The sequence below is a fragment of the Protopterus annectens genome, chromosome 14.part0 (assembly GCF_019279795.1).
Source record: "Protopterus annectens isolate FY-2018-M chromosome 14.part0, PAN1.0, whole genome shotgun sequence".
Classification (NCBI taxonomy): domain Eukaryota; kingdom Metazoa; phylum Chordata; order Ceratodontiformes; family Protopteridae; genus Protopterus; species Protopterus annectens.
Genome location: NC_056748.1, coordinates 835,626,475 through 835,638,916, shown reverse-complemented (window position 1 = coordinate 835,638,916; position 12,442 = coordinate 835,626,475). Strand labels below are relative to the sequence as shown.

At 38.4% G+C, this 12,442-nt stretch overlaps 1 protein-coding gene across 1 annotated transcript in view; it reads right to left on the bottom strand.

Moving 5' to 3' along the window:
* The window catches only part of OPN4 (opsin 4), a 531,222-nt gene that overhangs the window by 298,739 nt on the left and 220,041 nt on the right, over positions 1 to 12,442 (bottom strand). Inside the window, exon 3 of the mRNA XM_044056590.1 lies at positions 11,717 to 11,850. Within this exon, the coding sequence (XP_043912525.1) occupies positions 11,717 to 11,850 (134 nt within the window). The remainder of the gene's footprint in view (positions 1 to 11,716; positions 11,851 to 12,442) is intronic.

Here is a 12,442-nt window from a genome sequence, read left to right as displayed (position 1 = left end):
ATGGGGAAGACAATAAAAAGGGAGTGAGAAAAAGGAGAGCAATTGGGAGTAATGGACCTAACCAAAAGCAGAAAGACCAGGATAGACAGAACAAGCAGAACTATAGGAGACCAATCGGAGGAAGAAAAAGAGGGGACTTGGCCTGAAGGCAACATAGAGGAAAGTAGGGAGACTCATTTGGCCAGCAAGAGGACTACTTTCATAACAAGTCAAACTGCTAGTTGGCAAAGTAGCAGGGAAAGGCAAGAGATAAATACAACAGAATGGAAAAGTAGACACAGCCCAGAAATAGTCATAGAGAGAAGATATCTACATATATCCATCCAGGTCCACTTCAAAATACTGACTTTCAAAATACCTAAACTCAAAATACTGAGACCAAAATCTCTAAAGCTCAAAATACTGAAAACTCAAAATACTGAAACTCAAAATATCGGAAAAAAAAACACAGTACAGCAACACAACTATATTGCAGCAGAACTACATACAGAAATCTATTACTCTTTTGCAAATATAGGCAGGGGGCAAGCCTCCCTGCACCCCCCACACCCCCTGCTACTTAAATATATCAGCTCCAAGATTGCACTTCACTACACTAAAGGGCAATCTCTGAGTTGATATATTTAAGTAGCAGGGGTGGGGGGGGGACATGGGGCCTTGCCCCCCTGCTTATACTTGGAGAAGAGTAATATGGTTTGTGTTTTATTTGTTATAGTATGTACCTGTGCTGGAATATAATAATTGTTGGTATACTGCGTGTTTTCAGTATGTTGAGTTTCAGTATTTTGAGCTTTAGAGATTTTGATCTCAGTATTTTGAGTTCAGGGATTTTGAAAGTTAGTATTTTGAAGTGGACCCATCGGTCCATACGTGGGCTAACAATATGATGGAAAAGACAATAAATGAAGCAATGAGAAAGATCAAGAAGGTGCATACAGATTGTTGGGGTTTTGGAAGTATGACACTGTTTTCAAAGGTACTACATTTATCCAGGGACTGTAGTCTAAACATGGAAAGTATCACGCAGATGTTCATCATTAGATCACTGCTGCAGTAGTATATAGGACATCGTGCCAAGGATCATACCAGCCAGCCAGCCTTTTAAGCTTTACAGCATCTTCCACATCCTCTAGCTACTACCCTGCACAACAGAAGCATGATAAAATTAGTGGCTGGGGCACCAAAACTTCAGAACGTTCCTGAAGAGGGGGTGGAGGTGGTGAATAGAAAGAGCAGACCTCTTTATTTATTTATTTATTTATGTATTGATTTATTTATTTATTTGTTTTTTGTTCTTCACTGGAAGAGCTAAGGGGTAGGGTGCCAAACTGAGAACCTGCACTGGGTACTAGATGAGTCAGCTATGGCTCTGCAGATAATTAGTCCATTGGGGATTATCTCCTACATATTCATTTCTTCTGAAGAAAGGTATTTTTTCAGTCAAAAAGTGTTATGTTATGCTATACCCGAAATGTTTAGTGGTTGTGCTTTACCTCAGAAACTTGTATTTATTTTGTTCAATCAGAATTTCTTGTTAAGTACTTGGACTTTTGTTTTTTGAGGGCTGTCATTTAAAAGAGTGACCTCAACATGTTAATTTCCTGTCCGATTTTTTTTTTCTCTGACTCTGCTAAGCTCAGCTAATGGCTTGTCAGACTCCTTTCACTGCTGATAGCTGGTCTTAGGTCCCTGTGGGGATTTCCATCTTACTTTTTATTTTTTTCCATTAAAAAGTATGTTGTTTGTACAAACAGTGTTATGAGGGGCTGAGGCTAGAGTGTTAGTTATCACTAATTTACCTCAAAAAGTATTTTTTCCAATTAAGACACAGCACTTCCACTCTCTGTAATCTGCCATTGAGCAGACACATAGCTGGTTCAACTAACGCCCTGTGTCCATCCCACAGTGTTGTATCACATACACACAGCTCTTCAACTGAAGAGAAAAAAAAAGTCCATTCCCTCCTACCCCCAAAACCAATCGGGTCCTGTTTTTGCACCATCCCCCCAACCTTCCTCCTTCCTCACATTTTTGTTAAAAAAAAAAAATCTTTTAAATTGTATCAAACTGCAATTATGTAGCAAGCAGTTGCTACAGTTTGGACTCTGCATGGAGCACTACAGCAGTTAGGGTCAAGTTTAAAAAAAGATTTTTTTACTTTTAAACTGTAACAAACTGCTTGCTGCAGTTTATACTCTGCATAGAGTGCTGCAGCTACAGCAACTCAACTAGCACCCAGTGTCAGTCCAGCATATGGCTTCCTTCAAGCTGAGGAGCAAAATAAAGGTCCATTCTGTTCACACACTGTAAAAGTAGCTGACTCCAAATCCAGCTCCAGACAAGTAACAAGTGGAGTACCTCAGGGTTCAGTCCTGGGACCACTCTTGATTGGCATCTACTTCTCTGAAGTACAGGCCAATATTAAGGGACTCTGGCTAACAAAGTTTGCAGATGACTGCAAACTGGGAGACATTATTGAATCTCCAAATGATGTGGATACTGTACAAAAGGGCCTTACAGAAAGATGCTTGGTGCCAGAGCCATGGGCTCAAGCTCAATGCCAAGAAATGTATAGTTATCCCCTTTAGGAAAAAACATGTACCCATGAATTACCACATAGGTGGCAGTACACTAAACACTGAAAGTGTGATAAGAGACTTAGGGACACAGGTGGACAGTGATCTCACCTTTGATAACCACATTGCCACAACAGTCAGGAAATCCTTCTATGTGGCACACCTCATCACTAAGGGCTTTTCATCCAGAAAAACGGAGGTCATTGTCCCACTGTACTCATCCCTCATTAGACCCATTATAGAATACAACGCTCCATTTGGTATGTACCTCTTAAGACACCTGCAACAACTGGAAAGGCCACAGAAATACCTCACTAAAAGAATCACAGGCTTGAAGCAGATGCCCTATGCTGACCGCCTTAAAAAACTCCAGCTATACTCTGACACATATCGTCTACTCAGAGGCGATCTCTGCTTAACATACAAGGCCATGTCAAACCCAGAGCTGTTGGACATGCTACACTTAAAGAAATCCCAATCCCTCAGAGCCACACGGTCCAGGGATCTAAACCTTGTCATCACAATAAACAAAACATGCTGGAGGGATAGGTTCCTGACCCAGAGACTCCCCAGACTCTGGAATAGACTGCCCATACATGTCAAGCATAGCGTCTCTCAAAAGGAACCTTGACGATTGGATGGGAGAAAAGAAATTCACCTCAGGGATCACATCAGTCAGGCAGGGGTCCAGGAAGTAAATAGTGCAGGAAGAAATAGCCAGGGAATTTTTATGGCTAGGCTTGTATAGGCCCTAGGGCCGATAGCCTAGTACCAACCTATGAACCTCTCATTGGCCAGGTCTGTTCTTCCAGTCTGCTGCCAAAAATAAATAAATAAATAACCACTGCATTTGTTATAAGCAGATTGCTATAAGTTATACCACACATGAAATGCTGAAGTTAGTACTTGCTTCAGTCATTACAGGCCAAAGCAGTGTCAGAATTTCTTTCTGTACAGGCATTCAGAAATGTCAATGCAGAAATAAATGCTGGTATTGCACAACTGACAAATTAGCATTTGTTTGTCATGCCCTCTAAAACCTAATCTTGTCCCATTCATCCCACCCTTCTATACTTTTGGCTTTTCACCACATTCCAGTCCTCAAAGATTTTGGATGCTTTCTGTATTTTTCCTGTGTCCGAGTTACATTTTCAGTTTTCTGTTTTGCCATTTCGTTTATCTACAGCATCAGGAGGGTTGCCTGGTACTGTAATAATCCATTGCAGGTTGCAGGGCATTCACATTTTCCTATACAGATATGTGCCGATTAATGTCCAGGATAGGTTCCATCCCATAGAACATTAAGTGATGAGGACGTTAAGTGAACACTACATTCTTTACATTGTGCTTCACATAGTGTCCATCTGCACAATGTCCAGCCACATTTACATCTGCTTAATACAGTACAAATGTAAATGCAGTTGGACAGTGTGCAGAAGGACATTAAGTGGTGCATGTCTGTATTTAGATGACAGTAGAAGATTCATTCTTAAGCTGTCAATAATCTCTGACTTGGGGGAGTAATCCTTTTTTTCTCAGCCTGGAATTTTATGTTAACAAAGAGAAATTTCTCATTCCTTCTCACAGGATAGTGTTCTAGATTGTCTTCTGGATATAACACTCATGATGGCCTTTTTTCAAGACAAATGAAACTCTAGAAGGATTAATTTCTGTTATTTTCCAACAAGATTCAGGCATTTGCCAGGGAGGTTTTATGGCACCCATTATTCTCATGATTTCTTGGACCAAACTTCACATGAGGACAGTTCAGTAAGATCTCTAATAAGTCTCCATCTCATTTCAAATTCCAGTTCTGAGGTTTGTGGAAAGATAGTTGCTCTGGTAGGTGAATCAGTTGTCTTTCAGCCTAGATCTTCCTTTCTCCATCCCAGTCTCTACATAGTCAGTAACAACAAATACATTCAGACTTTCCTTGGGAAGTTGTGTCCTAGAGAATGTAAGAATAGGGCCTACAGAATAAACCAAAACAAGTAAAAACACACAAATGTCAAAAAACTGATGGCTCTGATAAATTCACTCAAATGTCTCGACCTTCTTTGGACTCCAGGCCCTTCACTAGTAATCACAGTCACCACCACAGTGATGCAGAACATAAGTAAATGGGTGGAGGAAACAGGTACTACCCTGTTTGCAGACTAGATAAGGTAGCCTGGGATGTATTGATTCAGTTAGGTCTGCCTCTTCAGGTTACTTACATTCCATCAGAGCAAAACTGTAAAGACAAGCTGAACTGAACCAGAAAACATACAAATGGATGTTGAACATTGAGTCTTCCAGGAACTGATACGCCTGTGAGGAACTCCTCAAGTAGATCTGTTTGTCAACACCCACAACAGACAGTTAAAGAAATTCTGCTCCAGATCGCCTTGGTATCAGGTCTGGAAGACAGCTGCTTTTTCATTCCCATGGACAGGAATGTTCATGTATGCTTTTCTACTCTTTCCTCTAAGAACTAGGGTTCTTCTAAAGATACAGATGGACTCCCCAAAGATAATTGTTTTGACTGCCATTTGGCACATACAACAGTGTTTCTCTTCTCCTTTAAAAATGGCCAAGGGCAATTACGACAAGGTTCTTCAAGAATGATCCTACTCACACAGGACAGGGGTTGTTTTTCAACTACGTCATTTGACTGCATGGATGATAGAATTTGAGTATTTTTTTTGTTTGTTTTTCTGAGGATGTGCAGCAGGTATTAAAGAAGTCAAAGAAACACAATATTAGAAAATTATATATGGGGAAGTGGAAAAGATTTTCTAGTTTGTACCAAAGTAAGAACCTGCACCCTTCTCAGGGCAGGACACTTCTGGTTCCTACAATATTTGTGAGAGTCATTATTCTTTAGCCTTTCTTACTCTTCTATAAGAATTCATATCTGGGCAATATCTGTTGGTTTGCCCCAAGACATCCCCACATCTACCCAATCTCAACTCAAGCAGTTTTTGAAAAGGGTGTTACATATGAGGTCACCTAGATGGCAGGTGGCTCTTTCTTGTAATCTCAAGTTTTTCTGAAGTTTTGGTGCCCTAGTCATTCATTTTATCCTGCCCCCCCTCACACAGGTCAGTGGTTACAGCACATGGTAGATAGCCTAAAGGTTTGAAAGATGTCTGGCTATCTGCTCCCATCCTGGTAGGATGTTCCTTATAGCTTAGGCTGTTGCACAGTAATCTATCTGAACATCTACATTTATGGTAAGATTACTTACACAACTGTACTTTCACGTGCTTTCTCAGAGTAGGGTAAGACGTAAGGGAGTGTGATAATGGGGCACAGGGAAATGTCATGAGTGGCAACAAACTGTTCAGTGATACAAGGTTTAAACCAGAAAAATTATCAGAAAACAGCATAGTAGGTGGTAGCTGCCTTTATTGTTAGCTTTGTACTTGTGCATTCTGGCATGTTTAATAAGGAATTCTTTGGGACTTTCACTGAGATACCTGCACTTCAGAAAGTATCAGTGTTATTGCTCAATTTATTTTTATCAGACATTGTTTTAAGGTCTCTTCTGGCTTGTAAATCTTGTAAACTACCACATGGCTCTGCCTGTAACATTGTTGCACTGACATTCTGATGTTCTGTCTTGGCAACATTCTAACATCATCCTTACACATCCTGTCTTGTTGTGATAAATGGTGTCTTGCTGTGCTAGAGTCTTCTAGGAGAATAGATTCGGAAGGGCCTTCTATTTGTTGGGCATCCTGACTATACTGCATTATATCTGACTCCACTGAAGTTCTGTTTTCTGAGTGACTGGCATATGGTATCTCATAGAATAAAATTTGACAATCCTGAAATAAGAAAAAAATGGAGAGCATAAGAAGAAGTCAACAAAAATACAAAACTTCACTGAAAGTGTTTTTATGGAGCAAGCCCTTCATGCCCCCATTACTGTGCATGCAAGTTATGTATACTAACTCTGAGACTGTGCAACCTTGGGAATAAGGCCATGCTGCATCTTCATACAGACCCAGTACTCTCCTTCCTAGCACTAAAGCTAGGCTGTGGCAAAGAGTAGTAAGTGGGCACAAGTGCAGCAGTCATTTATGCAACTGTGACAGACACCCTGGCTATTTAAATGCCTTAAATGAATGTTTTGTTTTAATGTGAGCAGGAAATAGCTAGTTTCAGAAAAGTGCAGAAATGTTTATTGCGACATAATCCAGGGAAAAAAACTTTATTTATTTATCTATTTTCTTTTTGATACTAGTCTCTGGTGTTTGGGAAATTGCCAAGAGTGACAAGTAACCTAGTTACAGGACTGCGTCTACCTCAGGATTACACAACCTCAATCTTTATATATACGTAACATTTAAAGCAAAATTTGATGAATTCTGACTCATTGATGAGACAACAGGTTCCCATAAATGCAGCCAGCAGTGTATGTGCCTTATGTCTGTATCTTCTGTTCATATCAGTTTATAGAGCTATTGTGCATGTCTTTATGTCCAGACACAATGTGTTTTATTCCCAATGCTCATGTTTGCCATTTTTAAAAACAAATCAGTTAATTAGGATGAGTTTGATGGTTGAGGAAAGACTGGGGAAGCAAAAAGAGCATGAATATTTTCCAAATTCCATTATACATTCTCATTTACCATATATTTGTTATCTTCGTACAAACCCAGTACCCTTTCATTCTTCATGGGCTTCCAATCACCTACCATACCTGCTCTGAACTATTGGAGTCCCTTGCCAATTCCCATACCTCGTTATTAGAATAAGTGAGTGTGTTTCCATAAAACCACATAAAACAGGGAAATAAATACTGTGGGAAGAAATAGCCAGGGAATTGTTATGGCTATGCTTGTATAGGCCCTAGGGCCGATAGCCTAGTACCAACTTATGGACCTATGAACTGCTGAACTAGCTCAGAATGCTTAGTAATAACAATGATTTCACTGTTCTCCTGATGGACTATGTTGCTGACACATCACCCCTCCTATAACTGTTTATGAAAGCTTATTTTTATTTATTTAATTACTAGCTAAAATGAGCAAATGGGTTAACTCTTGCAGATCATTTCCAGTCATAGGCCTGGCCACAAAGACAATGGTAAATGTTTCATGTAGGGATAATTTAAAGTAGCTAGAAAGCTGCATGTTTTACCAGGTGAGCTGAAATCAGAATGCTTTAGGGAATCACGCATGGGCGTAGGGAGAATATGCTGTGCAGAATGCCTCAAAGCTTTGTCTCTGCACTTGCTCTCCTACAGACTACTGAGAGGTACTGTATGCCTGGCTTACAAGGCATCCTCGGACTTCATACTGATGAGGTGATGAACCTTCTGCACATCTGCAAAATAAACAGCATCAAAAGTACTAGATACAAAGACCTACATTTTGCTTGGGGCATACATAGGACATGTTGGAGAGACAAAATATATATGCTAGATTAATCCCATTCTCTAGAGTATACCCCTCATAACAATTTATTGTTAAAATAAGCTGATGTGCATCTAGGATGTGTAATCTGGCTGTTATCCTGAGTGACATGCTGACATTTAAGGACCAAGTGACACCAGATGGTAAATAATTTTGGTTTCACTTAAGAGGTATAATCCAGATGAAGCATCTGATTCCATGTGAGGAGTTTGCAATGGCTATCCATGTTATGGTCTCCTCACATTTAGATTAATGCGGTGTCCTTTTCCTTGGGTTTTCTGGCACAACTTGTAATCATCTGCAGCCAGGCTTCTGTGTAGTGCCCCATTATATCCATGTCCCTTCTGTTCTCTGAACTTTGCAATAGCTACAGGTAGGCATTCAGCACAAGGTTCTAGACTGTACAGTTTAATCTGCAGGATATGGAGCCTCTAAATTGTTGTTTGTCACATACCTACTTGGCAAGACCACCTGGAACTGTCAGGAATTATGTTACTTTCTGATCATGCACTCCTACTGTGGAATTCATTAACCTGTCAGCTTCAGTAAAGTTGTAAGGTGGCAGAGGTGCTACCCCACCTGACAGAGTGGGCATTTGCTCCAAAGGTGGGGGATACACTGGAATATTTATCATCATGCCAATGTGTCTTATTTATCTGTTAATGAAGGTTTGGTTCCTTTAACTAAGTATTTGAGGATCCATTTGTCCAATGAGGTAATAAAATCCTGTTTATGTTTTTAATAGTTTTCCACAGTTTTTATGGTATGCCAGCATTTATTAAACCTTTGCCTATGTTAACAGTGTCTTTCTTACCATTATACTTGGATGAGTTTGTAAGTTGGTTGTCAGAGTTTTGGTTTAATGGTTTGTGTTCTGCACTGTATAACTATGCTTTGAAACCTTGTGCTGTTCAGAAGTTCTCAAAACTTGTTTAATTTTCAGTTTGATACCACAATGAGAGGAGAATAAATACCTGCATTAGAAGTGGACAAGAATGATTTTTTGCATGCAGCTGAAAAACATGTGAAATCAACAGAGGCCTTCACAGTTTCCCTGGCTAGGCTGCGTGTAAAGTAAATAAATGTATACCCATCATCTTAAATTCCCTAACTCTGAGATGCATAATCACTCTTTGTGTAAGAAATTACTTTTGTTTCACTTTCTTTTGTTAAATCTTATTGTACACCTGCAGTGAGCCCAGGTTCCTCAGCTTTTCATTGTTTTCCACAATTCTGCAACTGTACGGTTAGTAGATATAAAGAATGTGGGAGAGCAAAACTCCCTATATGGGGGAGTATAAGGTAGGCTTGTCCCCCTGCTATAATCCTTATTGCATGCTTCATTCAGCTGAAGCTTAGACCACTTTATTTTATCCAGCTGAAGGCCACTGAAATGAGACTTGAAACACAAAGGAAGCAGACTGAATACTATAATGCAAAAATTATTCCATTTACATATTTGCAATGTATCTGATTTTTCTTATTAACTGAGAAACTGATGTCTGTAACCTTAGAGTTTTTCACATGTTGACTCCTATAATACCAATAGACCAAGACAATAAGTAGTTACCAGATGGAAACATTTAAGTGCTTTCTGGAGGAACATAATGATTCACCTCAGCTCTAGTCATTATTTTACCAGACATATTTAGTGTCAGTAAGGCTTTTTTATATAGAGATATAACCTGCCCTGTAATAGTACAACCTAGAAATAGGCTAAATTTAATGGGAAGTGCAAGGGTTCTTCGCATGTATGGAAATCAGGATTCACAGTATGCAGAATATATTCTAACAAACACAGATCAACAAAATTAATTTATCAAATTATTTTAGTAAACTATGTTTTTCTAAGGTGTGGTAGCCCCATTTTCTGTATAAATGTAACTGGGATACTATATCTTGCCATAAATCAAAGCAATAAACTATGACCTCAGATATATGTGTGTATATATATATATATATATATATATATATATATATATATATATATATATATATATATATATATATATATATATATATATATATATATATATATATATATATATATATATCAACTCTCCACTTCCTTTTCTGTTGTTCTAGCAGATCCCCAATAGGTCTCTCTCTCTCTCTTCATGCTCATTTTTGCTTATCTCATAGTTTGTTTTAGCTTGCCTCAGTTAAGTTAGAAGGTTTTTATAAAATGTATCTCAGGGGGAAGAGCTACCCCTCCCATTTTCTTTTGATATCTGTCTTTGTCCTACTAAGATATCAGCACAAGAAATGAAACTTCTAAACTTATTTTCTGTTTTCTTTTTTGTTTTATAGGCATCATCTGTTTTTGTACTGTCTTCACTCAAGTATGCCTTATCCATGTAAGTTACCTAGCAAGCCACTTTCTTCAGGGGTCTATATTAGAAGCATAAAAATGCTTCTAAGCTATTACATTAACAGTGACACATATTCATTGAATTGCATTTAAGTGATTCAATGAATATGTCATAGGGCAAGGAGATGGTTGGCCAACTTCACGGAGTTGCCCTTTCCTTCCCTATAGTGCGATCTCGGATTTTTAGGGCAATGTGGGGAGCGAAGTCCCCCACCTGTTTATGATGTTAAATTATTTTTTTTAGTGAAGGCCACATAAGTTTTTTTCCCTAGGGAAAAATTTGCTTACGTGGCCGTTCACTATTTTTAGGTTTCGTGCATTATGTGTCAACTTTTATGTAGTCGTACATATGCACTTTCATTCTTATAATATAGACCTCTTCTTCGGCATTGCTCAGTTACATGCTATTCATTTGCTCAGCAACAGTCTTTGTTTCCTCAAATTGTTCACTTCTGATATACCTACTAGTGTGTTGTTTGCAAATCTTCTCATGAAATGTGTATATCCATCCTTTGCTGTATCATTTAAAATGACTGGAGCTACCGTGGAATAATTTTGGGACATTTTGCCTAGTAAGTTATTTCTGCTCAACAAAAGTCACATTAAAAAGCTAATTAATATATTGCTAGCATTTAACAGACACATGAAGAAGCATGGTATGTTTATTTGTGTTTCTCACCTTTTAAATAGTTACATCAAAAATATGGCAAAAGGCAAGATGCTGGGCTTAGCTGCTTGTTTACCTTGGGAGGTACATCATTGAACTGCATAGTTTATAACAAGCAGGATTTATTCTGTATCCATTGTAAAGAATGAGGCGCATAAAACTCATGAAGAATATACTTCACTCAGCGTTGGAAGCTTTGTAATATAAAGGAACTGGTTTATTTATCTCTTTGCATACCATCAGTGAATCTAGAAGATATGCTGTGAAAAGCGACAGCATTCCAAAATGGTCTTATCACCAAGGGGGCAAGCAGCAACTGTAAGTTTTCATATCATTTCATTAACTACCAGTGAATTTAACAGCATTGCTGCAGAACAAGTCCAAGTGCATAACATGAAGTTAACTCAAGAAAATGTGCAAAACAAGTTTTAGTAAAAACTGTTACAGTGACCATATGGCAAATGTTTTGGCAGTGACAAAATAAAGATTTGCCCATATAAATATTATTTCTGAATTCTAACATTTATTTTGATTAGGCTGTTAAAGAATAAAAATCTGTTTTTCAAATGGTACCTAGTAGAATGTTGAGACCTGTGCTAAATTTTACATCAGTATCAGATAGCTTTATCTGTTGAAAGAAAAAAATATTGAATGTGCTTAAAATAAAATGGAATCATGAACAAACATATGAACTCACCCTTTTCTCCAAAAATCCAGCGCTTGTGAAGGCTGGTAACAAAAAAGACAGGTGTCTGAGTAACAGACATCAGGAAATCAGAGACTGCCAGATTTATAATAAACATATTTGCTGGACTCCGCAGGCTCCTGCTCCTACAAGGATAAGAACAAATGAATGGGTTACTGATAATCTGCTTATGGATAAAAAGAAGCTTTTCCATGTTAATCTCATGCAATATCCACATTAGCCAAGTTGAAAAGGATTCCCAGTGGGGAATCAGTTTTGTCATTACCATTATCATTGTGTGTATCACAAGTGATATAATTGATATTTATCAGCCTCTGCAATCTATAGATTTAATGTCACATACATCATTGTAAAGTAATATGCATGAACTGTACCTTCAGTGTAGCATGAAGAATATTATCTGAATATAGCCTACAGAAAAGTCATATTGATAAGTCATCGACAGAGCAGGATTACATGACGCAATGTTTATCAAAAAGGCTGTGGGGAAAGGCTTTCAGGTTCAAAAGCTTAGATTAATAAACTGCAGACTGTGTGAACTAGCAAATTCCAACACAGCCCCCAGTGGGCTTTCAGCTGTCATGCTTATATGCATTTAGCTTTACCTCTGTGAGTTTGGATCTAACGAGAGGGTGTAGCTTTGTATTACTGTGAAATACAGTTTCAGGTGTGTCTTGTAAAACAAAATATGTCTTCCCATTGTCTTGTGGTACTCTT